The sequence below is a fragment of the Sus scrofa genome, chromosome X, assembly GCF_054392235.1.
Source record: "Sus scrofa isolate SSC_HxYL_T2T_F1_AM1 chromosome X, Sscrofa_HxYL_maternal_Yorkshire_Landrace_v2.0, whole genome shotgun sequence".
Taxonomy (NCBI): Eukaryota; Metazoa; Chordata; class Mammalia; order Artiodactyla; family Suidae; genus Sus; species Sus scrofa.
The window spans coordinates 21,758,178-21,785,473 of record NC_139401.1 but is presented as its reverse complement, the minus strand read 5'-3'; the positions used below and the strand labels follow the sequence as shown (position 1 = coordinate 21,785,473).

General features: G+C 46.8%; 2 protein-coding genes across 2 annotated transcripts in view; one reads left to right on the top strand and one right to left on the bottom strand.

Moving 5' to 3' along the window:
• The window catches only part of SMS (spermine synthase), a gene marked incomplete at its 5' end in the record, with an annotated part of 50,809 nt that extends 28,719 nt beyond the window's left edge, over positions 1–22,090 (bottom strand). The window contains 2 exons of the mRNA XM_085008486.1: positions 511–631; positions 21,541–22,090. Of these exons, the coding sequence (XP_084864612.1) occupies positions 511–631; positions 21,541–22,090 (671 nt within the window). The remainder of the gene's footprint in view (positions 1–510; positions 632–21,540) is intronic.
• Positions 22,091–22,259: 169 nt separating this feature from the next.
• LOC146394505 (uncharacterized) lies at positions 22,260–26,722 on the top strand. The gene is made up of 2 exons (XM_085008756.1): positions 22,260–22,629; positions 23,404–26,722. Exons 1-2 carry the CDS (start codon positions 22,390–22,392, stop codon positions 23,539–23,541), a joined length of 378 nt encoding a protein of 125 aa, XP_084864882.1. The 5' UTR covers positions 22,260–22,389; the 3' UTR covers positions 23,542–26,722.
• Positions 26,723–27,296: the final 574 nt, after the last annotated feature.

Below are 27,296 nucleotides of genomic sequence, written 5' to 3'. Positions count from 1 at the left end.
TTGTGCCACTCACAGTGGGGTCAGCAAACCAGCAGCATCAACATCTCCTGGGAGCTTGTCAGAAATGCTATGGGGTGGAGCACGGCCCTTTGTTTTCAACAACTCTGGATCACTGCCTGCTGGTTCACAGTGCTTACACTGCTGCTCAAGGGCTCTAAGTCTTGGCCACACAGCAGAATCACCTGAGGGGCTTTGGAGAACTACTGATGCCCAGCAGCCTCAATCTCTGGGGGGAGTACCTCTGGGCATAGAGTTGTGTTAAAGCGCTCCCAAGTGATTCTACTATGCAGCTAGAGCTGAGCTGCACTGAATTCCAGCCCCCTTCTCAGGGATGCCCAAGGAGGAGAGAAAAAACCTGGGGACACCACCCCACCACTACCCTCTGCATAACAATAACAATACCACCACCACTACCACCACCCAGGCACATGCAAGCATGCATGCGCACGCGCACACACACAGCTGAAGTGCTCAGATCTATCTGAACAGGAGCTCTCAAGACCACCTCACCTGCCGTTTTTGTTGATGTAGGTCGCTAAATAGCCATGATCCTGCCAGGTGTGCACCGACTCTGTCATCCCCTGCTCCTGGAAAATGGACTGGAGGCCTTTCAGAATGGTCTCACCATCAGCTGGAGAACAGAGGGGAGAAGGCCAAGCAGTCAGCATGAAATGTCCAGAAGCAAACCAACTGAGGCACAGTTGGATGAATAAACTTGCTAAGAAAACTTGAACATAGCTGCCAGCATCACTCATCCCCTTTGTAAATGGGGTAGAAACATTCTCAACCCTACGAGGCTGCAGATTACCTGGTAACACAGTAAGAGCACCAACACTAACCACAAAACAGCTGTGCCAAAAATGCAGACATATTCAGCCAACTAGAAAGAGCCTAACGAAATACTCAGCCTAAGCAGAAATTAGAAATACAAGCACAATAAACGACATTCCACTTTAAGTTAAATAAATTAGCAAGGATACACAATACTAGTACAGGATTCCACCCACTGCTGATGGGTACCACAAAGGACTTCAAAACCTTGGGCTTTATGTTCCGAGGGTCTTACAATAAATATGGCTTGCTTCTATTATTGGAAAAAATGGAATGACGCTACTAACTATTTCTAAATAGTAGAAAGTGAGCAACCTACCCCCTTTCTCACAACCCACCCCCAGCCACGAAAGTGGCGCTCAGTGTCCCCAGGTAGGACTAAGGTCAAGGTTATAGACATTTCATTAACCTCTGCAGGTTCACTTGAAGCTAGAATCCTCACAAACATCCACCACTAATGCTTCTTAGATAAAAGGCAAAATGCAATTTATTCTTCTCGAGTAATATCTGCCCAAGAACGCATTCCCTGAGAAGGGAAAGATAAAGAACCAAGAGACAAGAGGAGTTACTGTGTACTGTCCCATGGGCCCTCCACAGGCTGGTGTTTTCTCCACATGAAGGAAAAAAACGGCATAGGCTGCAAAGCATCAAAATGAGGCATCCCTGTGACCTGAACTGAGGGCAAAAGAAAAAAAAAAAAAAGATCCACAGCTGACCGCAGTGTGGTTTCACAAGCAAATTACACTAGAATTCCTTCCACATACTAAGGAGTGCCAAAAAGGACTGGCAGGATTTTTTTTTAAATCTACACAGAGTCTATCTCCAGTGAACTTCTGCAACTATGCTCCCAACACCTTCTTTCACAGTAAGAATGAAGGCCACAAACTGGGTTTAGAGGCCAACAGCACGTATGTCTTACTTTGGCAGATGAAGACTTTTTTGATGTAAATTAATTGCCATTTAAAATCTGAAGATTTCACCCACCCTTACTGTAGGGGGTAGAAAAGTGCCCCCCACCCCCAAGACGTGTCCACATCCTAACCTCCACAACTTGGGAGTGTGACCTTATTTGGAAAAGGGTTTTTGCAGATATAGTTGATTTAAGGATCTAGAAATGGATCATCTTGGAATATCCAGGTAGGTCCTAAATCCAATAACTATCCTCATGAGTCTGAGGACTCGAAGACAGGGAGGCCAAGGAGCTGACGATGGGAAGACAAAGGTAGAGATGGGAGTGACAATGGCCACAAGCCAAGAACACGCTGAGCCACGGGCTCCCTCCTGGAACCCTGAGAGGGAGTGTGTCCCTGCTGATACTCTCTGTTCAGACGCTGGCCTCCACGACTGGGAGCCAGCAAGTTTCCGTAGCGTTGTGTTGTTTGTTTCGGTTTTAGCTGCAGGCATGCACAACTTTCCCGGCCAGGGATCCAACCTGCGCCACAGCAGCAACCTGAGCCACAGCACTGACAACACCGGATCCACCATCCACTCAGCCACACAGGAACTCGTAGCTTCCGCCGTTTTAAGTCACCCCGTTTGTACTTTGTAACAAAAGCCCAAGCAGATAAATAACCTCACCAAAATACTTAACTTTGCTTAAGAAACAAAAGCAAACAGAGGCGCAAAAATGGCAATGAAGGGGTGATTTTTTCACCTTCTCCATCTCCAAACACAGAGCAATTAGAATAGTGCAACCAAACCTCACAGACGACATTTAAAACAAAACTAAATGTCAGACCATCTCCCCAAATGGCACCACAGGACTAGGTGGAGTCCAGGCCCCAGCCCAGAGCCCTGTGCGGTCCAGGGAGTGTGAGAGCAACCAGAGGGCAAAGCAAAGGGACGTCGACCCCCCATAAAAATACCAGAAGGGGTTCACCAGAGAGGAAGGCACCTCCTCCTTTAAGGCAGAGTGGGGAGCTGGGTAGGGCAGGAGAGTGTCGGGGTGGACGGCCAAAATGCAGGGGCCTCTTCCAGGAAAAGGCCCCCATCAGGAAGGAGGCCCTGGAGCAGCAGCCACACCACAGCATCACCTGACACAAGCAGACCTCTGCATCTCCTCTGAGTTGCACTCATTCTCAACAAAACTGTGCCTTTGGGCAAAAAAACCTCGCTGGCTTTGCTCTTCTGAAACTGGCTTCAAGAAATTAAAAGGGGAGGCCACAATTACATTCCCTCGACCTATGGTTTTAAGACCCAATTTGGCCCCCTAAAAAGACTTCATTTTCAAAATTGATACAAAGAACCAACCTCGTTCACCCGTATTTGTCCATGAAGCCTGGTGGGGTCAGGCCACCATGGAAGTGACTGAGCTACAGGGTGGTGAAGACAAGTGCACCCAGCAGTACTTAAACTGTGAATAGGAAAGCCACTATGCAATTATTCAATCCCTCCTTGGCCAGAACAGATGTTTTCTGTTTTGAAAGTGTATAAAACAAATCATCACTCCTGGTAAACGGCCTCAAAACTGGGTTCTGTTGGCATATTACAAAACAGAACACAAACCCCCCCATGCTGGCAAAGGGGACCGGCAGGCAGGGCCACCCTGCGTGCCACTGGCCAGGCTGAGCAGTGGAGGAGGGCCCCAGGACCAAGCTGGGGCAAACTCTGTCCCTTGGGCAGGGAAAAGGGGTGTCTTTGTCTGATGCATGCAAAGACCTTGATTGCTGGCCAAGCCCAGCATGGCGACGGTCCCCTTTTTCTAAGTGGCACAATTAGCAGAAAGGCACTGAGTGGGCTAATAGAGGCCCTCCAGCCAGGTTTCAAATTTAAAGCAAACACATTACAAAAGAGATCCAATTTAGTATTATTTTATTTCTATACTGTGGGCTCGCCCCCCAGTTCAGCACAAACACATCAGGTCTGAACGGCATTTCTGGCTGTCGCCACGACCTAATCTCTCTGGCCACCAAGCATGCCAGCCCTGCCAGGGATAGAGGAACCATGCCATTTTGCCCACTGTTCACCTTACTTCATAGTCAGCTTCCTCCTGACCTGGGGGCTCCGCAGTCAAGCTGCTCCCAGCCCTTGGGGAGACTCCAGAAAGTGGAGCTAGAGCTGCAACAACTGCCTCCAATCTCTCTTCCAGAATCAAGATTTTAAAGTAAAAATTGGAAGCCAAGGCATGAGCTCCACTAGCCTTCAAGAGGTGGCTTCCTTGGTCTCAGGGCTCAGTAAAACATTTTGTGGATTAATGAAAATTCCATTTGGCTAAATTAATCATCCTTTTTCTCGTATCTTTGCAGAGATTCTGGAACACCTAGACCAGTGGTTTTCAATCCCAGCTGTGAAATTTTTTTTTTTTTTTTTTTTTTTTTTTGCTTTTTTAGGACCACACCCACAGCATACTGAAGTTCCCAGGCTAGGGGTCAAATCAGAGAGCTACAGCCCTTGGCCTGCGCCTCAGCCACATCCACACCAGATCCGAGCAGCATCTGTGACCTACGCCACGGCTGACAGCCACACCGGATCCTTAACCCACTGAGCAAGGCCAGGGATCGAACCTGCATCCTCATGGATCTTAGTCGGGTTCCTTAACCCGAGCCATGAAGGGGACTCCCCAGTTGTGCATTATAATCACATGAGGAGTTTTAAAACTTCTAAAGCCACATCCTAGACCAGTTAAATACAAATCTGGGGTGGGATCCAGGCATCACCTTTTTAAAGCTCCCTGAGAAATTTCAAGGTGCAGCCACATTTGGGAACCACTGATCCAAACCGCTAGATACAAAGAAGAAAGAGAAAGCCCCACTATCTGCAAACTAACTACACTCAAGTTACCAAAAGGTTACAGAAAATATTCAACAAAACAGGGGGCCTGAAAAGAGTCTAAATTCCCCGCTAGCTATAGTCCCAGGTAACCAACCCATGACGCACCCCAGAAAATGCTCTGCAATTACTTATCCAATTTCAACCTCCATGCCTGTCTAGTAAGGAGCATTTCACATGACCAAACAAAATGTGCTTGTTCTATCAAGTTTCCTCAAGCCGTATGAAGGACTGTCCTGCTCCTCACAGGACAGTTAGTAATCCCAGCCATATCTACTACATGAGTTGTGATGCCCCCTCGTTAAGAAAAAAGTGATGACCCCACACCCCAATTTCCCAGGGGCAGAAGGGAGGTAGGCAATGCAATCCCTCAAGAACGACTAGATGCTCTACACATGAGTTACACCTTGAGCCTGGGCTCAGAACACACCCAAATTTGGGAACTCACGATAGCCATGTTATACAAATCATAAACGTCTACAAATCAGAAAATATGAAAGTAGATTCACAATGCTAAAAAAGATATAAGCACACCGCTTTCAAGTAGATATGATAATCCAAACTAAGCTAATAAAATGTTGCTTGGCACAGGTTCTTAGAAAACCCTGGCCAGACAAGAATGATGTATGTGTAACTAGTGAACCACTCAGACAAAGCCTTCCCACCCAAGTGCTCCGAAACACAGCAACCTGACCCAGGGCAAAATGCGTCCTCATTTCCAGACTACTGCCCACTTCAGGCGTGTTTATTCAACAACAACTTTAAAGAATCAACTTGGAAATCTGGACCAAATTAAAAACACCACTACCAAAAGAAGGCAACGGAAGACGAAGTCTCATCTCCCTGACTCATTTTCTCCTAGGGATCCATTTACAGGCCTCTCTAGGAGAACGAAGCTCACTGCTCTGACCTGGCCCATCAGCTCCAGATGGCCCAATCTGTATATTCAGCTGGAACCTGTCTCCCACCCAAATGCTCACCACACTGTCCCCATCTCAAGCCCAGAATCAAAAGCCAGTTCAGACTTCTGTACTCTTTCCCACCAATGGTTACTACCCCTGTCACCTAAGATCCCCCTTAACGGTCCCCTAAAACTTTTCCCACAGCTCCCCCACCACAACCTCTCTGCGCCACTCACACTCACTGGCCAGGACACCCCTCACTTACAGCTCTAATTTCCTACACCATCAAGTGGAGACACCACTTCACAGGGCTCCTATAAGGAACCTGGCACCGGTGTTCATCCCCTCGCAGTCAGGCACTACCACCTATGACTTTAAGATGGGCAGAAATTAATTAGACAAACTATACCCACCCAACCTTACTAGCCCAAGAAGTACAGAGACTCCTACCAAATAAAAACCTAAGGCAGCAGGCACTCTGGCAAAAAGGCAGGAAAATATGCTTCAGTTAACTTCTTCAGCTTTAAAAGGCTACAATACTGTAACCTCCTTAACTAAGTAAATTCCATTAGAGGCTGCCCTCAGGAAATAAGCAATTTCCACACATCCAGAAAACCTTTGGACTCTCTGCACCCCTGGACCTTGCACCTTTAAGTCTTTTGCAACTTCAAAAGCATCAACTAAGACAACCCTAGACATAAGGTGTGAAGGCTTTAAGCCACCCAACGCCAAATCTCTGCCCCTTTGTGGTCATCACCCTGCACCAGCTGTGGGCCAGAGCCACACCAGTCCCCTCTGCAAAATTAGGCGGCTGCGTTCGTTTCTGCACTCTCACATTTAAGCAGCACCTGGCAGATGAAATTAGGAAATGAATTTCTATCCTTGCCAAGTCTATCTTTACTTATAGGGGCTGGATATTCCACAACTCTCCATCAAGGACCCCTCTCCATTTTATTGTTTCCTAGGTCTCTCTCTCTCTCTCCCACAAAGCTCAAGCAGTTGAAGCTCCAAGAAGTGGTTGGTTATTCCCACGGTTGTACCATGCCCAAGTGGTGTAGCCAAAGCCCAGCCCACCTCCCACTCCCCAGACCCTGGTATTTCCAGAGCTCCAGGCCCTGACTTGTACTTGATTGCCAGCTCCCTCTGATCTGCCTCTCTTCCCACACTTCCATTTCCCCTCCAGGTCAGAGGGCTCAGCTGTGGCTCTACTCCCGTCGGCCTTTCAGAGATCTATACTCTCTTCGGGGGAGGATGGCCCTGAAGCTGCTGCCAGATCCATCTGCAGCTCCCCACAAGGGGAAGCATAAATGTAGGCATCCCTTCCCCAAAATCTAAGACCCCTGCTATCAGAGAGCCTAAGAGCCAGGCTTGAGTTGTGCACTGTTTAACAGCTTCCTGGTCTTCTTGACAGACCCCTAAACCCCAAAGAGGAAGAAAGGGAAACAACTCCAATACAGTCGGAAATCATGCGAGCACCTACTTTAAAAATCTTCTCCATTGTCCTCATCTTTGACAGTGATGTGGTCACAGGACTGTATATGCTTTGGTCAAAACTTAGAACTATACACTAAAATTTACTCTATGTAAAATATATCATGTTTTTAAAAAATCTACTCGAGTACCACCCCCACTGGCATAACCACTCTTGAGAACAAAACAGCATCGCATTCCTCGTGAGGCCCTTCCCACCCAAGCCGTTTGCTCCCAACAGTCCCAGTGTTCAAGAATACGTTTTGAACTCACTCAATATGCTAGATGTAACTTAAAAAAAAAAAAAAAAAAAAAGAATGGTGAGACACAGGTCCACATTACTGAAATCAAATGATGAAAAAGTCTTCATCTTTTACAATCAAAAAGAGCTCAATACTTAAATTTTACATACTTAATTTTTTTTTTTTTTTTTAACAAAGGGTCTGTGCATCAGGAGACTTCTCAGACATTCAAAACCCTAATGAATTTCCAGGGATTAAAGCGAAGGGCAAGCAGGTGCTTCCTTGGCCTGTCTTAAATTCAAAAGCTTGGTGATAATAGTCCCACGTTTACAACAGCTGCAGGATGATTAATCTCATCACACAAAACCCAGGCCGACAGGAATGTTCAAAGCAGCACAACTCATGGTCAAAAAGTGAAAACACCCCAATTGCCCATCAAGTTATAAGTGGATAAACAAAATGTGCCATTATCCATACGATGGACTATTATTTAGCCACAGAAGCAGAGTGAACTGTGAAGACATCATCTAAGCCAAAGAAGCCAGTCACAAAGGACCACATACTGTATGTTTCTGTTTATACAAAATGGCCAGAAAAAGGAAATCCCCAGAGACAGAAAGCAAATTAGTGGCTGTCAGGGCCTGGGAGGAATGGGGGGTCTAGAAGAAGTGAGGGTGGTGGAGAAGGGGCACCCATAGGGTTTCTTCTTCAAACGATGAAAATGGTCCACAAGTGTGGGAGTGGTCACACAACTCGGAATATACCAAAACCCACCAAACTGTGTCCTTTACACAAGGAATTGTCTGAGTCCTATCTCAATAAAGCAGTCCAAAAACAGCCTCACAGGCAGCACTTCAGATTCTCAGTTACTGTGAGGTAATCAAGGCAAGAGAAAGTTCCAGAAGCCAGCTTCTACCCTTTAATCAACCCTTGGACAGGTTACGGACATCAGAGTAAATAAAGGGAGTGCAAGGGGTGATCTTCTCTACCCTCCCCAGCAATCACCCCTCATCATCAAATAGCAAGGGTCTGGGCAGCTGCCTCATGCAGGTGCTGTCTCAGGCTGGAGACGCTTTCCTGCCACTCAAGTATGTCTGCTGCCAGGCTCAGTGCCTTGGGTACTTTAACTATACACAGTAACTATACTTACTAATAGTTCTCTGCAAAGTTCTCATCTTAAGAAAAATAGTTTTGGTTTTGTTTTTCTGTCTTTTGTCTTTTTAGGGTCGCACCCGCAGCACATGCAAGTTCGCAGGCTAGGGGTTGAATCAGAGCACGCCGCCGGCCTACACCACAGCCACACCAGATCCAAGCCCCATCTGCGACCTACATCACAGCTCATGGCAACGCTGGATCCTTAACCCTCTGAGCAAGTTCAGGGATCGAACCCCCGTCCTCATGGTTCCTAGTCGTTTTCATTAACCCCTGAACCACGATGGGAACTCCAAGAAAAACAATTTTTAACTTCGTGTGGTTATGAATGTTAAATACACATTGTGGCAACACATACATTTATTGAATCTTTCTATTTTTTTTCCATTATAGTTGATTTATAGTATTCTGTCAATTTCTACTGTACAGCAAAGTGACCTCTAGTCATACATATATACATACTTTTTCTCACATTACCCTCTACCTGAGACAATATTATAGCAATTACATTACCTCAATGAAAAAATAAATTACAGCACCGGGGTGGGGCTGCAAATACTGAAAAGGACCATGACATCAACAATTGGGGCTTATTTTCAGAGCACAGTTTCTGATATTCACAAAGGAGAGAAATCAAACCTAGAAAAATTAACTACAGAAACAAAGAAAAAGACCTACCAAAGCTGGACTGACAGCCATACAACAGGATACAGAAATAACACCCCCAGCTCTTTTTATGCAAACATACTAAGGAAAACCATATGGCACTGTTTACAGTACAAGCCACAATGACTATTTCTTAAAACTCACATTGTGGTCCACTTAGTACACAGTAAACTCGCTGCTAATTGTTTCACGGCCTGGCCTTCCCTTTCCCACTGCAGAACATCTCAAGGGCCATTTCCCCACAGACACGTGGGCCCCGACACCTACTGGAAAGGGGGCAGGAGCCTGGCTTGACTTTAAAATAATACCAACCGAGAGCCAATCTCCTTAAGGAGTATTTAAATAAACCCTTCAAGTTGAAGATAACCCTTAAAATTTAAATAAACCCTTAAAGGAGGGTTTATTTAAAAAAATAATAATCTATGAGCTACAATCGTAATCCCTCGGTACTCTGGAATCAGAACACTAATACAGTACTGTACCCTCTTCTTCCGAGTAAGCCGTTTGCCCCAAAGGCCTCAAGCCTCAGCTGGCACACGGAGGTCTACCGCTGCAGAACTGGCACATGGCTCAAGCCCTGGTGTTCTCACATCCTTTTTTTTTTGGTCTTCTTAGGGCTGCACCTGCCTTGTATGGAGGTTCCCAAGCTAGGGGTCTAGGGGTCGAATTGGAGCTGTAGTCATCAGCTTATACCACAGCCGCAGCAACACTGGATCCTTAGTCCACTGAGTGGGGCCAGGGATCGAAGATACGTCCTCATGGAGATTCATTTCCGCTGAACCACAATGAGAACTCCTGCCCTCACATTCTGACTTAACCCACATGGGAGGCGAACCAAGAGTGATAAAATAAGGCACAGAGGAATTTCCATTGTGGCCCAGTGGTTAACGAACCCGAGTAGTAACCACAAGGTTGGAGGTTCAATCCCTGGCCTCGCTCTGTGGGTTAATCTGTCAACTGTGGTGTAGGTCGCAGACACGGCTCAGATTTGGCGTTGCTGTGGCAGTTGCATAGGCCTGCAGCAACAGCTCCGCTTCGACCCCTAGCCTGGGAACCACCATATGCCGCGGGAGCAGCCCTAAAAGACAAAAAAAAAAGTCTCAGAAAAGGGAGGTTAGGCCAAAGCCTGGCTTTCTTTTGGTGGCAAGCTGACACTGTTAGTTTGTGGCCATGAGACGCTCACTACCAGGCCATCTGCCCTCTCCATCAGGAGTCACTGGAGGAACAGGGGGCACTCCGACACCATGGCACGTGCCCCCAGAGAAGAGGAAGGGGTCACTGGGCTGGAGCACAGACACGAATGAGAGGTTACCACAATAGTGAACGCTCTCTGAGAATCAGGCTCACCCTGACAGGAAAGGGAAGTTAAAGGAAACCAAAGCGGGCCCAGCAGCATCATTAAAAGGACAAGCAGGTGGCAAGAGGGGCATTACAGAGTCCAAGGCTTGAGGCTCTTGGCCCAGGAAAAATGACGAGCCTCTTACCTTCAGTTCAAAACTGCTCATCAGAGTCCACCATGAGGCCTGCTGCCTCACCCTCACCCCACAGAGGAGACAGATTACAGGCTGGCCCAAGGCGGGATGGATGGGGAGGGTTTCCTTCAGTTCCCCCACAATAAGATTTCTTTTCCAAAGTAGAACTGGGAGAACGTTTTCTTTTTTTTTTAATCCCGGAAGGATGAAATATGTTTTCTGAGCACTTAGCATGAATACCCAGGTTTCTTCCCACTAACTTTAGGTGGGCAGAATCCCTCAAAGGTCAGACCTATCAGCATTTGTGTTTCTATTAAAAAAAAAAAAAAAAATTCTAGGGTTTCTGCCACAGCGTCTACGCTATGCTGCAGATCAACAATGAAATACCATTTCCAGAGCTAAAGCGGTTTGGACCTCATTAACTTTGCGCTATCAAAGAACACCTTCCTAACAGAGCTGTCCCTGAGGCGGCCCGGCACCTTCCCTGGCTCCGGGGTTGCCCAGGGCAGGCCCAGCCAGTCAGTGCTCAGGCCCGCCCCCTGCAGAAGGAGGCGCTGGCAAAGTGAGCGTGGCTGGAGGATGGTGCACAGACCGAGGACAAAGGGCACAAATCAACTCTCCCGACATGGGGAGGGCCGTGTGCTAGGTCAGCCTGTGAGGGACCTGGGAGCTGTACCTGTACATGTTCCCAGATGCCCCTGAAGCAAGCCACTGGCCTCAGATAATCTCAAGGCAGAGGTAGGCAGGCTTGCTCTCAGAAGGGCCACACGGTGAAGACATGAAGCTTTGCAGGCCAAGTCAGGCCCTGTCACCAATACGTTTGTGTACTTTACTGCCTTTTAAAAAGGCAAAAATCATTCTTTACTGGAGGGCTGTACACCAAGAGGCCAGCAGAGCAGAATACAGCCCAAGGGCCTTAGTTTGTTGACCCCTGGCCTGAGGTTTCTTCCAGCTCTAAATCCTTAACCAATTTTTCTCCCTCTGCTATAATTCTACAACCTGAATTTCCAGCGGTGACATTCTAGAACTTGAGGCTAGAATAATCTAAGAAACATTTCCTACACTTCACTTAGCAACTTATTAAATGTGAAGAAAAAAAAAACAGCTAGTAACCTAACTAGGTCCCCTGCAATTTAAGGGATACATAGAACTTACATCAGCAGCTAATAATGGGAACAATCTCACATTCGAGAATATTTAAGAGCACCAGCCTCCATTTTAAAGTCTCAAATCACTAATCTATGCTCGCACTTAAACAACTTAGCAAAGAGAAAAATAAACTCAAAGCAAGCAGAGGAAGGGCATAAAGTTAACAGCAGAAATCAATGAAATTGAAAATAAAAAAACTACAGAGAAATGAATAAAGCAAAAAGCTGTTTCTTTGAAAAGATCAAAAAACTGAAATCCTCTAGCAAGACTGACAAAGAAGAAGATACAGATAGTCCATGTTAGGAGTAAAGCAAGAGATATCATTACAGACACCAAAAGGATAATAAGGGAACCCTACAAAATAAATGACTCTATACACATACATTTGACAACTGAGAGATAATAAGCTAATGCCTCTAAAAACACAAACCACCACAACTCACCAATATGAAACAGATAAGCTAAATAGCCCTGTAACTGCTAAGGCAACTGAATTCAAAATTTTTAAACTCCACAAGAAGGAAATTTTGAGGCCCAGTTGGTTTCACTAGAGAACGCTGCCAAATATTTAAAGAATTCACACCAATTCTACATAATCTCTCCCAGAAAATAAGGGGAACACCTCCAAATTCTTTTTTTTTTTTTTTTTTTTGTCTTTTTAGCTATTTCTTGGGCCACTCCCACGGCATATGGAGGTTCCCAGGCTGGGGGTTGAATCAGAGCTGTAGCCACCGGCCTATGCCAGAGCCACAGCAACGAAGGATCCAAGTCGCGTCTGCAGACTACACCACAGCTCACAGCAACGCCGGATCGTTAACCCACTGAGCAAGGGCAGGGACCGAACCCGCAACCTCATGGTTCCTAGTCGGATTCGTTAACCACTGCGCCACGGCGGGAACTTTTTTTTTTTCCAAATTCATTTTATGAAGCCATTATCCTAACACCAAAACCAGACAAAGCCCAAAGAGAGAAATCTATAGACCAAATCAGTATCTCTCATCAACAGAAACAAAAAAAAACTTAAGCAGAAGTTCCCTTATGGCTCAGTGGGTTAAGGATCTGGGTTTGTCACAGCAGCCGCTGCTGTGGCACAGGTTCGATTCCTGGCCCAGGAACTTCTACACACCACAGGCATGGCCAAAAAAAAAAAAAAACCCTTAACAAATCCTTAAAATCCTTAATTTAGCAACATATGAAAATAATTATATATCATGACCAAATGGGATTTATTCCAGGTCTGCAAGTCTGGTTCAATGTATTTACAAAATACACATTACGAAATCAGTATGATTCACCATATTAATAGGCTAAAGAAGAAAAATCACATGATATTAAAATGATGCAAAAAAGTATTTGACAGAGTGCCTTGGTGGCACAGTGAGTTAAGGAGCCAGCTGTGGTGCAGGCTCGATCCCTGGCCTGGACCTTTAAAAAAAAAAAAAAAAAAAAAAGCATTTGATAAAATTCAACACCTGTTCAAGATAAAAGCTTTCAGAAACCAGCAACAGAGAATGCCCACAACTTGATAAGAAGCATCTGCCAAAAACCTACAGCCAGCATTGTACTTAATGGTAATTGACTGAATACCATCAGTAGCAGGCAAGGATGTCTGCTCTCACAGCTGCTGTTCAACAAAGTAATCAAAGCGTAGCCAGTTCACTAAGGCCAAGAGGTCAAGATGCACCCAAGGTTACACAGCTAGTAAGTAACAGAGCTAGGACCCAAACTCAAGCAGCCAGGCTCCAATCACTCGATTGTGTTGCCCCCCCTTAGTTATATAAGTGACAAAAATGAGGCATTTATCCCATACTCCAAAAACATCAACAGTGATTATCTACTTGTGGCAAGACTAGCGATCTGGGTTTCACCCTTTCTATATTTCCCTACAGCCTGTATGTAGCCCAAAATGAGTAACTAAAAACAAACAAGGACATGTAAAAAAAGACAAATGCATCAATCATTACTTGAACAGCTGCTACAGTTTCAAGTAAAGCTGTCTTATTTATTCAAAGAAAAAAAAGTATGCAAGGGAACTCCATTAACAAGTTAACATTCACAAAATGCTTTTTTTTTAAAGCCCTATCATATTCCCAAGGGAATAAGCTGATGGTAAACTCTTTTTTCTCTCCAACCTAGACAAACCCCACTTAGGGACATCAAACACTTGGACTGACAGGCCAACCCCAGAACCCACTGAGCCACTTAGCTGCAGCATTAAATAGTTTAAATTATTTTAACAATGAATACTATCAGTAGCAGGCAAGGATGTTAAGACATTTATAAAACCTACACTATTACTGTTTCCCCAAGCATAATCCACGGCACCAGTTCTAAGAAAAAGGGTCTTATAAATAAGTCACAGGATGTAATGAACAGCATGGTGACTAGTTAGTATCATACTGCATATTTGAAAATCGCTAAGAAGAGATGTTAAAAGTTCGCATCACAGGAAAAAATAATTTTCAAACTATGGTGACATGTCAACTAGACTTACTGTGATCATTTTGCGATATATCTACGTATCGAATTATGTTGTACACCAGCAACTAATACGTTATGTGTCAATAATACCTCAATAAACAAAGAGAAAGGGTCCCACGTTGAACCCAGTTTGAGGTATCTTCTAATATTTTCTAGAAATTCAGAATGCCCATGATCCTATGAGTCTTGCTTAACCACTGTGACCTGCAGTCCTTCACAAGAGACAATTTGGTGCTAAATATAACAGGATCCCAGGAATTGCTCGGGATTCTTATCGTCGCAATTTTCATTCCAGGGAAAATGGAGTCATGCAACACAGACCCTTGGAAGTATTATCTTCAAAATCAAGCGGTTGGAGTTCCCGCTATGATGCAATGGGATTGACAGTGTCTCTGCTCTCTCGACCTCCGGCCCATAGCAGCCGGTTAAGAATCCAGCATTGCTGCAGCTGTGGCGTAGGTCACAATTCTTGCTCAGATCTAATCCCCGACCCAGGAACTCCATATGTCATGGGGCGACCAAAAAAAAAAAAAACAAAAAAAAAAAAAAACAAAGTATCTTCTTAAAATTCTACTTTAATAACTTAGAGAGATCCTGTAAATAAAGTAGACCAACCTTCAAATCACATGCCAACTCATTATTTTCTACCTCTCCCTTGTGCCAGCAGAACTTTCCTTATCTTTCATTAAGTGAAATTCATACCTCTTTAGAATTGGGCATCTTTATCCACTGGCATGATTTCAAAGTACTCGGTGGTGCTAAGTATTGCAATTAGTGCTAAGCGTTTTATGTATCATTTGACATTCTTCCAAACATTTTATTGGCCATCCCACCCAACAACACAGTGTGTGGGATTTGGGTATCACTGGCACCTTCATGCAAAGGGAGAAATTAAGATGCGTGGGAAACTACCCCCAGGGTCAAATCAGCTCAGGAACCTCAAACATGCTACTGGCTCTTACCAGCTCCTTTTGATTTTGCCGCTTAGCACATAAATGCCTTTGATCGCAAGTATGGCCACTAGCTCAGGGGCTCATTCCAGAACACAGGTGACATCATCAGCTTAACAAAATGCAGGCCTACCGCAATTTAGGGCTCCAGAGTTGTCTTTTTCCTGGGGTCTGGAAAAGTGCCTAGTTATAAGGGTTTAAAAGAGCATTTGTGCAATGGTTTACATACTTGGCTTGCAGAATTCAATTGAGGAGTTTTCTTAACTTTTCAAAAGAACTGAGCCTATAATTAAACTACCATGAAATGGTGGTTGGAGCCACAGCGCACACCAACAGGCTTAGGTTACAACTGCAGTGAAATGGTGGATTAAAACCCCCAGAATATGCGTGACTCCAAAAACTAAACTCAGTAATAGCTTTATTGAACACGTTTTTAAACAGATGCCCAACCACAATCCAGTGACTTTCTAACCAATCCTTACCTGCCAAGGGTTAGTATAACCATGGAGATCTCAATTCAAATTATAAAGCACCTTGGAGTTCCCGTCGTGGCGCAGTGGTTAACAAATCCGACTAGGAACCATGAGGTGGCGGGTTCGGTCCCTGCCCTTGCTCAGAGGGTTAACGATCCGGCGTTGCCGTGAGCTGTGGTGTAGGTCGCAGACTCGGCTCGGATCCCGAGTTGCTGTGGCTCTGGCGTAGGCCGGTGGCTACAGCTCCGATTCACCCCCTGGCCTGGGAACCTCCATATGCCGCGGGAGTGGCCCAAGAAATAGCAACAACAACAAAAGACAAAAAGACAAAAGACAAAAAAAAAAAAAAAATTATAAAGCACCTAATGCCAATTCTTACCATGGTCCCAAGTCCAACACCAAAATCTCTACCTTTTCAAGGCTACAGGAGACCACAGCACTTCAATCCACCTCCCAAGAAGGTAGGGAAGGCCTGTGAGTGTGATTCAAACACAGCCAACTTCATTATACAATAAAAAGGATGAAAATAAAGATTTCAAATTGGTAACTCCTCCACTGCAAAACAAAATCAGTTTTTCCCCACAAAAACAAAACAAAAAACCCACAAGACAAATCATCTACCAGTTTGTCATTTAATTGGAAAATGCTCTTTTTAAGAACCATCACCTGCAGAGCTTCAAATTATTTGAAAAAATAGCTCTCTCTCGTTAGCTGGGGTGGACATTGTTGCTAATGCCTGGATTATAGTCAATCCCTCCCAAAGCATTTAAAATAACAGAGAAGGACCACATAAAAACCAGGTGAGGCTTTTTGATATAAAGCACAGACGAATTCTACCATACACTACCTCTACAGGTTTAAAGACATGGGTATAACTTTACAATTATATTCTAAAAAACCCATTAAGGTTTACACAAATTTTTAATGGCAAGCTCTCAAAATGAATTCCTAGCAATGTGCAATTATTCAGCCTGGGGTCAAACAGAGCATGATCAGTGCAATTAAGAATCTTTTGCAGAGTTGAGAGGGAGTTTTTTAAAAAATCCCAACAAAGCAAAAGAGCATGCCAAATGAAGGCAGATGCCAATAAGGGACCTCCCCAGAGCAGTTCAGAAAACTATCTCTGGAGACAATTATGGTACGAGAGAATACCTGCAGCACAGACAAAAAATACCTTCCCCAAAGCTGTTGCAAAATTCTGAGGCCAGGGGCCCCTCGGCTACTTGAAAGCACAGGGAGTATGAGACTCACCTGTGTGTTGGGTGAGGCTGGAGAACCTTCACGGACCTCGTAAGTGCTGCTAAGGAGTTTCAATTTTATCTACTGAGTAAAGAAGACTCAGTGGGAGAAGTTTTAAACGGGAAAGGGAACAGGGCTCTACTGAGTTCCTGTTGACTGAGCCCTTCCCAGAGGAGACAAGTAGGGAGACTGTGGCCCAAAACTGTAGTCAGGAAGCAGGGAATCTGAGAGGGTAACAGGTAGAATCCACAGGACTTAATGAGGAGGATGTGTGCCTCAAAGGTTTCTGGCACAAGGGGGATTTTTGTTTTTAAAGAGGATCCTATTATAGTGGTTCTCATACTTAATCAGTGTCAGAATTACTGCGAGGAAAGCTGATTAAAAATGCAAATTCCAAGTACTACCCTCCCCTCAAAGATTGTGATTCACATCAATCTAGAGTGGGGCCCACGCATGCATGTTCCCGCTCCCAGTCATCAGCCACCCCAGGTGTCATTGTTAAACAAGGGGCGTGGGTGTGAGTATTGTTGGCTGTCACGACAGTGGATAAAGTGTGAGGGGACAAGGGCTAATAATGCTGAGGGAATAGGAAGAAAGCTTTTTCTACTCTTGAGCAAAAGAACAAAAAAAGCTAGATGCAATCCAAACTGGTTGAGGTTTTATGCTGATAGTTGTAGCTATTTGAAACACACAAAGACTATATGCTTTCGCCAGAAAGCCGCTCAATAAATACACGGAGAACAGGAGCTTGGTGGAGAGGTCGATAATTCAGGTTATCAGGGAGGAAAGGTCACCTGAAGCCACAGGCTTGGCTGGGTAGGAAGTGCTAACGGACCCCAGTGCAAACCTCAAGCTTCCTTCCCTGCACCAGAGGCTTCCAAAAAGAACCAGGGAAATTTTGCTGTTGATTTTTCCTCCAGATCACTCCAACAACCTGGTTAGAACGTACACGGGGCATTCTCTATCCTAGCACCACTGATACTTTGCTTGGGCTGACAATGCTGGGCGCTCTAGGAGGTTTAGCAGCATCCCTGGCCTACTAGATTCAAGCAGCACACCTCCCCAAGGGAAAAAGATATGAAAAAAATGTCTCCAGATAGAGCTAAAAGGGGGCGAGCAGGGTGGAAAGGGCACGGTGATTTCGGCCACTGAAAATCAGCACCTTAACTAAGAGGCTTCTCAGCTGGGGAATTAACAAAAGCCTTGGAATCGAATAGACACGACTGTGAATCGCAGATATCCTACTTAAGAGCTAAAAAAAAAAAAAAAAAAAAAATTCAATGGGCCTATTTATTCTTCTTTAAAATGGGGGTAAGAGGACCCGCCATAGGGTTGCTGTGAGGATTACATCAAATACTGTATTAGGCACTCAGGGCAATACCTAGCCTAGGAGGCAATTAGTAAACATTGGCTTTTATGTTTTCAAAAAGATGTTTTGAAGAGGAACCAGGTACATTTGCTTACAACTTTGGCCTGAGTGGAAACCTCCTCCCAAAAGGACCAATATAGAGAAAATACAGTCCCAGTTCTCTCTCTAGCTCCTAGGAGGGGCTGAACCCGGGGCAGGGGAGTCCAAAGACTCCCCAGAGGCCAACGGACACAAGTTGGGGGGGGCTGTCTGCGAACGAGGATGGGAAAAAATATACATCTTTATCTTCACTAATTGAAACAGCGTTTTCTTCAATTATGCTTGTAAATCATCAACTATACCTGGCCACCGTCACCAATAAAGCACAGCTTTTCCTTGCTACATGACAGGGGAAATACCGATTTTTCAGCTCTACTTCGAAATTAGGGAGGCTACGAGGCCTGCGGCTAGATTGTATTTCAATGTGCTACTGAAGACGCGTGTATCACTACCCACTATTCCACTTCTTTGGGGTTTTATTTTGATAACGTCATTTTAAATAACTGGGTTATTTTATGCATTTGAAATTCTTATTCTAAGAAGCACTCCACAGGCTACCCCATGAGAGTCAAAGGCACACAACTTAAGAACCCCTACCATAAACCTTTTTCAGCCAAGCCCATAATTTCCAAGAGGCCTTCTGTTAATTTATTAAACAAGATTGCTGTTCTAAGACTAATTTAACATGAATAACATAAGTCACTTTGTTTCCCTTCAGAAACTACAGATCAGCTGTTCCAAAGACGGACACATAGTATCAGGAACTTTCCCCCATCAGACCCATCCCCTTAATTCTACAGGTAAATGCATGCCTTGTTTTCCCCAGGTGGACTTGAACTAGCTTTCTACCCTTACCATCATATCATTCGAGTCCATTTTAACCAGGACTTCTCCAACAGCCATGACCTATCAGAAGAGTGTCCAGGATGCAGACGGTGGGGGTCTGCGTTCCAAGCTACTACTACCCCCAGCCCAGGGGGAGAAATGGACATGAAGACAGCTACCTCTCCAGGTCAGGCAGGGGCCATGCGTACCTCGCTCACCTGTCTATGCAGCACACCTGATGCCTAGTGTAAACAAATCATGTGTCCTCCACCAGCCCTGAGATGCTTAAGTTACACAAATATGGGACATGTTTGTTCTCGTTAGCCTCAGGCTGAGAAATCACAGAATGTTTTCTAGGCGCAAGGGTCCTCGGAGTCCAATACTTCATTTACAAGATGATCAAAGAGGAGATCTTTTTCAGCAGAAACTAAAATTGCCTGAGTTACCTCATCAGCCAAAACTAAATAAGCACCGCCAGGCCCAACCTATAATTGCCCTTGGTGGCCCAGTGGCTGCTGGGTACTTACTAGGTGGCTTGCACTGGTAACTAAGTTCTACGGAATCTCAGCATAATAACATAAGTGGGTCAAGTTTAATTCCATTAAAATCACATCATGGAACTGGAGCATTAGGAAGGATTACTGACAAACGGGAAGAAGAACATGATTCCAGGCTCCACAGGCATTTGACTCACCGTTGAGTCACATCCAATACTCACACGCCAAGAGTAATGCCTTTTGACTCATTATCAATTAAAATAAATGTTTTTGGAGAGACCTCACAGGTGGTAAACTTCTTACTAAGTGCCCCTTAAGGAAAGCCAACAACTTAGACCTTAGTTTAGCTGGATCCCCTTATTTTAGAAGTGTGGATGGACAGTATGGGTGACATGCCTCACAAAATCAAGTGATGGGGGAATACCAACCAGAGTTCTCTTACTCCCACAAGTCATGAAGAGACGGGCTCAAGATCTGACCCAGACGCATGCATCATACACATCCTCCTCAATATTCTTTCTTTCTAGCATGTTCTTCACCTTGCCATCAAAACATTATCTTGAAGATTAACAATCCAAGACTCTGGCTGGGAATATTCCTCCATCTTTTTACGTTACTTTCTCTTCACACAATTATTTAGATGCCACTTTCACACATCTTCCCATCTTTGAACCTGCCAGCTTCCCCAGCTCCTTTCCAAACTGCACGTCCATGGTTCTTCCTCCCTCTTTGGCCAGCATCTGCTCCAAAACGTTCAAGTTCTCTCGCTTTTTCTTCAACAGTTAAGCCAAAGTTTTTCCCCACTTTCACAAAAGAAGACAGAAGCCCTGTGTGAGCAACCATTTCAAGAGACAAAACCTGAATTAAGCTGAAAGCTGTTTAAGGCTTCAGGCAAGGACACTCAGATTTAGGAAAGTGCCAGAATCTTCCAGCCTCATCCTGAGATTACCCTCCTTAGAGCCTGGAAAAGCCACGCTCAGCAGGCGCTGGTCAATGTTCACACTTGCTTGCCATCAAAGATGCTACCGAAGCTTAACTCTGAGCAGCTGAACAACTATTTCCTCAGGCCTCACCCCGCCCCTTCACCTTTAAACTGAATATGCTAGAACCTTCATTAACTACTAAATCTGAAAGCTGACAGGGCAATCACTCAACAAAACCTTCTAGCCACCTCCAATCCCCATTTTATCTCCTGATTCTCCCCAACTCCTTCTGTCCAGCCTCACCTAAGAAAGGAGGGTGAATGCTCAGTTTTCTCCTAGTCGCTTCCCGAACACCCAAATACACGGTTATTACTTAACTAGTAGTGTTTTCCAGCAACTCCTCTAACATTAAGAGCCCTATGCGGTGTGCACTGTCCCTCCTTGTTTTTACCAGAGGAGATGAGGCTCAGCCAAGTTGAGAAATAGAGCCAAAGTCACAAGCAGAGCCCATCAAGATAAGATGCAAACCTAGGTCTCGCTTCAAATCCCCAGTCTTTTTTATTTTATTCACCTTATGCCTTCCGAAATCCTTTAAATTGGGGGAGGGGGATGAAAATGCAAAGTGAATACTCCGAAGTTTAAAAAAAAAAACAGGCGCGGGGGCGGAGGGGGGGAACAGAACAGAAAGTGTGAAAGTCATGTTTTTCAACGCTAACAGAAAAGGTGGCTCCAGCCAACTGGAGGAAAGACAGTGAAAGAACCAGACCTGGAAGAAACGCTCCAAGTGGGACGTACGGGAAGCGCAGATTCCAGTCTGCGGCACTCACAGGTTTAAAAGCCACCAGCAAGAGAGACCAACAGTCCCACCCCTCCCCCCGCCCCGTGTTAGACGGTGTTAAACGGACCCAGAAAAAAAAAAAAAAAAAAAAAAACGTGCAAAATACCCTCCTCTCCGCAATTCCTGCAGTCAGTCCGCACTTTCCCAGCCCTCCGTTCGGGTCGGCTCGCAGTCTTCCGAGCCTCTCCGATTCGGAGACTCACAATTCCCGCGCTCGGACCTCACCCCCCCACCCCCAATAATAATATAGTCACCGTTTCCTTTTCCCGTGCCCCCTTCCTTTCCGGGGGTCAGTCTCCTACGCAGTAGGCTAAGAATCCTGCGAGCGCGGCGCGGTCCTGCCCCAGCCCCGGCTCCCACGAGGGAAGCCCCCGCCCCCGCGGGAATTTGCCCGCCTCGGGGAACTGGACAAGGTCCGGCCGGCCGACCCCGCGCACGCCCCTCGCCCCAGTGGGCGCTGCGACCACGAGGAGTCCTCCTCCCCGTGTGTGTCGGGGGGAGGCGTGAGGAGACACCGGCGGCAGCCGCCGAGCCCGCGTGGGGCGCGGGTGGGCGACCCGGGGCCCGGAGGGCTGCTCGGCCCCTCCAGGCCCCGCGCTGCCGCCGGGACGGAGCGCGGCGGGAGCAGGAGTGCGGCCTCCACGCGGGCGCCGGTGCACGCGGCAGCCCGGGAGCCGCCCGCGCCGGGGCCGGGGCCGCGCGGCCGGCCGCATTGTTCGGCCCGCGGCGCGCGCCCCGCCCGGCCCCGCTGGCCCCAAGCCGCCAGGCGGCGGGAGCGACCGGGCAGGTGGCGGGCGCGCGCCCTCACCTTTGGCGCCGAGCATGAAGTCGAGCGTGCTGTGCCGTGCTGCTGCCATAGTGAGGCGAGGCCCTGTGCCATGCCTGGGGGAGGCGGCCGGGGAGACTGGGGGGCCGCGCGGCGTGTCAGGCTGCGGCCGGCGGGGAGTGCGCCGCGCCGGGGAGGCCTAGGCTAGGAGGTGGGAGGGACCGCCGGGAGCCACCCGGGGCGCGGGGGCGGGGTCGGGCCCGCCTCCGGGAGGGAGGAAGCAAGGACGCCCGCAGCCCCGAACTCCGAGCGTCGGGTGTGAGGCCGCGCTAAGGCAATGGTGGAAACGTGGGCGCCGTGCTCCCCGGCGTGCGTCACCAATGGCCGCGCCCCGCGCAGAGGATCGGGCGGGCGCTCCCGCCATCCGTTAGGTCACCTTAGGTTTAAACCGCGCAGCACGACTTCCGGGGGGCCCACCCCCTGCACTTCCCCCAGGCCAGCCCCCGAGCCCAGGCCCCTCCGTTTTCCCGATCAAGCCAAGAAAATAAAATGCTGGGAGCCACCCTGGAGCCTAAAAGTACTGCCGCCTTTTTCTTAACTCTTCAAATACTACAGTTTAATCCTTTAGAATTGTCATTTCCATTATCGTGAGCCCCGGTCGGCATTGCGTTTCGGCACCTTGGGTATTCAAATACGTATGTTTTCGCGAAAAACGGGAATGGGGAAAGCGCAAGGGAGGGGAAGACCATGTTACTGCTGACTTGGGAAATCACCGTTCCTAGAGTTGCTCCTCCGTCACTGATGTCTCCATTCGTGGCAGGGAACTTCCCCCCCCCGTGGGCTTGTCTTTGACTTGAAGGTTATGACTAGGGTTCAAGAAGATGTGCAAAGGAGAGATCATGGGTGTCTGTGCACTAAAGCCTTCCCTTATTACACGACAGTACCCCTGGGCCAATGCCTCCCTCATCCCATCTGCCCTCATGCGCCTCTCTCTGCGTTCCCCAGCTCCGCAGAAATTGCCCTTAATGGCTCGAAAAAATCTAGAGCAGTGAATTCTTGACCCTCCAAAGCGCAGGAGGAACCTAAATACTCATCTTTTCCGCAAACAGTTCCCAATGGCTGTTTTGTTGAGTCCTTCCACCTTTCTACAAGAACTGGGCAATGTCTTCACGACTGTCCTTTAACAGACCATCTTCTTAAGAACTTGCTCCCCTTTGTAGCTCCCACGTTGCTTTTCTCCTGCTCCCAGCCACCTGTTTGTTGCCCTGCATGTTTTCCTTTCTTCCATGCATCCAGGGTTCTCAATTTCCATAGCTATTCTGCCATCTCAGCCTTCTGTCTTGTTCTTCAGATTGCAGCTCCTGACTGCTTCCTGGGATGTTCCTCCAGAGTCCAGTTCCTGGGAACGTGGCTGGTCCTCCTGTGCCACGTTACAAGGGCAGCAGGGCTCTACAGGTCTCCAGTGTGCCTCATCCACTTATTTTTTTAAATTGAACTTGAAGATGTTTACTGCATTCTATTTTTGGTGGAAAGAAACATCACATATGTTCATTTAGCACATACCTGTGAAATATACAACGCAGCATGTAACCTGTGCAGTAGCACCGGGCCTCATACTCAGAAGGGCCCTGCACTTGGTTTACCTCTGTGCTCGAGCTGTCTTGAAATCATTAATGAGACTTTTGAACCAGGGGCCCCGTGTTTTCATTTTGTGCTGGGCCTGCACTTTAAGTAGCCGGGCCTTCTCAGCAGCTTGTGTCCTGCAGGGCAGGTGGCAGTGGCCAGCGCTGGCACCTGCCTTGCTTCTGAAGGTGCAGAGTAGACGAGATGAAAACCCTTGAGATGCTCTGCCATGAAGTAATCAGATAGCCACAGCAAAAGTGGAGTGTAACAAAAAGGCCTGAGAATGCTAGCACAGCATTAGAGATAAATGGGCCTTGAAATGGAGCCGACATTGTTGGGGTCATTTTAAGCATGTTCACAATGCATGTGTTACCCACTGAGGACACAATCCCAGCAAGATTGTGGAAGGTAGGATGCAAACAGGAATCAAGGGCTTGAGGCCTTTTTAAATGCCTCCAGCTGGGCTGTAAGTACCTCTTTGGATTCTGGAACGTGTTCTCCTTGCCTGGGTTTTATAATCTAGGCCCCTGGCTTCGAGGCCCGTTGGATGAATCATCACTTTGTGTGTGGGAATTGCTTGTGTTAGAGTGGACCGGTGTGTATCCTGTGCAACTGTTGTCACATCAAAGAAATCAGCAACTTTTCCTGAAACAAAAAAGCAGGAGACTCACCCAACTCCAGCCTGTGTTTCCCAAACAACAAAACCATGGCAATGGTGAAAATTTGGATGTCACAGATCAATGTCCTCTAGCCTGCCCTTGTCTGCACTTGGCCAAAAGGAGGCCTAAAACAGAAAAGCAGTCCATGGCATCTGTCAGGAGTAGGCCAGGCCCTCTCCTGTTGAACATAGGCAATTCCCTGGGGCCCTAACATCAGACAAGGCCACTCTGTGACCAGGATGGGATAAATCAAAAACAAGGCCACTCCTTAATCATGTCAGAACACAGACAAAGCAGGAACTTGTCCCAACCACCAAAGTCACCCAGTGTTCCTGGGTCCTGACTCCTCTGAGCAACTGCTGCTTCTTCACCAATCCCAGCCTTTGTCTGGTCTTCCCCCTTCTGGATGACATTACTAAGCCACCAGCTCGGGGCTCACGCCTGCTTCCAGACGGCACCAAACCAGAGCAAGACCAGGCTTCCTTCTTCGCTGCACAAAGCACCTGACGCAGGCCCCAGTCCTACGTGTGGTCCTTCTCGACACCCCCTTACCATGAAACCCTTCTGTTCCCCATGGTGTTTGGTTGTTCCCCTGCAGCTGTTCCTGGCAAAGGTGCGGGGGAGTGGCTGGAGGGTGGTGACAATAAGATGAAGTCAATACTTAGAGTGGAAAAACCTCTTAGCAAAGTGCTACTTCATGCTAGTTACTAATCTTACCCAAAACTCAGGTTCACCTGGGCCCATGTGCGTGCTGGCAGTTAGGCCAACTTGCATGTCCGCAGCTGTTTTTAAAAACTCTGGAGAGCCACACTATCCTGCACAGTTAGCAGCAGTAACTACCTCCTGGGAGGAAGAAAATCGAAAACAGCAAAGCACTTCTGTTAAAAAGGAGAAGGCGGTTAGTGGTGGCAGGGAAGTGGGGGATGCTAACTGTAAAATGCCACAGGCCACCTATTGGGCTGCTGCCCCCAAACCTGCCTTGTGGAGAGGTTGGGAGGGGGTTGCTACCCAGTAGCCTTTTGTTTTGCTGTTTTGTTTTTTTGTTTTTTCATCAGTTCACTTGGGACCCTTGGAGACACTCTGCCTCCCTGCCCCCTGTTTGCAGCTGTGATGAAATCACTTCCTCTCTTAAAAAAAAAAACAAAAAACAAAAAACTGGCCTTAGCTATCAGGGTTACAATGGCTGACAGAAATCTGGATCACTCCCCCACCATTTCTCAGACAAATGTGAGCCTCGCCCAGCTAGTTAAACACGATTTAAATTTCTGATTAAAAAGAGTGTATAGCCACCGAGAGGGGCCTGGAATCTTGGATACAGTGATTCTCAACTTTGGCTGCACAGTGGAATTGCCTAGGGAGCTTTCAAAGCTATTGCTGCTGCCGGGCCTCGACCCAGGTGCAGCCCAGGCATCAGGTTGTTAAAATAAATATATAAACACCCAGGAGATGCCAGTGCAAAGTGAAGAGTAGCACCGCCAAATCCCAAAGCCATGTGAACCCCAATAGATACAGCCATGAGGATGGCTCTGACTCAAGTAAATAAATACATTTTAAAAGCCAGAAAATAACAAGTGCTGGCGAGGATGTGGAGGAATTGCTGGTGGGAATGTAAAATGGTGCAGCCACTATGGGAAACAGTTTGGCGGCTCTTCAAAACATTCAACACAGAGTTACCCTGCAACCCAGCAATTCCACTCTTGGGTATAGACCCAAGAGAATGGAAAAAACAGGTGTTCAAACCAAAACTTGAATATTTACGGGAGCACTATTTACAATGGCCCAAAGGTGGAAACAACCAAATTTCCATCGACAGATGAATGGAGAAACAAAATATTATTAAGCCATAAAAAGGAATGAAGTACTGATATCGGGCATGACATAGGTGAACCTTGGAAAAATTATGCTAAGTGGAAGAAGCCAGTCACAAAAGGACAAATACTGTATGGCTCCACTTGAAACGTCCAGAATATGTCAATTCATGGAGACAGAAATCAGGTTAGTGTGTCCTGGGGCTGGGGGAAGGAGGGAAGCCAAGTGACTGCTTAATAGGTACAGGGTTTCCTTTTGAGGTGATGTAAATGTCTTAGAATTATATACAGGTGGGAGTTCTTATTGTGGCTCAGCGGAAACGAACCTGGCTAGTATCCAAGAGGATGCCGGTTCAATCCCTGGCCTTGCTCAGTGGGTTAAGGATCCAGCATTGCCATGAGCTGTGGTGTAGATCGCAGCCACGCCTTGGATCCCATGTTGCTGTGGCTGTAGGGCAGCTGTAACTCCGATTCGATTCCTAGCCTGGAATGTTCCATATGTTGCACCTGCGGCCCCCCAAAAAGAATTACATACAGGTGCCCCAAATTATAAAAAAAATAAAAGACTTGTAGACAAACCAAGTTTGTAAGGTAAAGCTGTAGAGAGATTTCTATTACGTGAACTTTATCACCTGAAGCAAATTTCACGTCAGTGCCTGATGGGGTGGACTTAGTAGTGAGATGTTTGCGAAAAGGAACAAAATTGAAGGCTGCTGGGAAACCAGCCTCATGGTTGTGCTTTTTCCGGTGAAGAGTATTCTTCAGCCTTGAATGCTAACTTATTTAATCCTTTATCAGCCCTGAGAGGATTAACTGAGGCATAAAGAGGTTAGGTAGCTAGAAAGTACTAGAGCCAGGACTTGAACCCAGGCAGGTGGCTTCAGCGTCTAGCTATTCACCCCTTCATGTGCTGCCTCTGATGGCTCAGCCTTTTGTCTCAAAGCGTCCCCACTTTTCTCACAACTCCGCAAAGCTGAGGTCTGTGGGTTTGCCTGCCTCCCACCAGCAGGTCCCCCTACCCACCAGGAAGTATGTGATTGGAGAGGGTGTCCCGCCTCCCTCCTCCCTGGAGCAATTGCCTATCTCCACCAAACTGATTTCTGGTGTGAGTTCCTATCTAACCTCTTACTAGCTGTGTGACGATGGACGGGTTC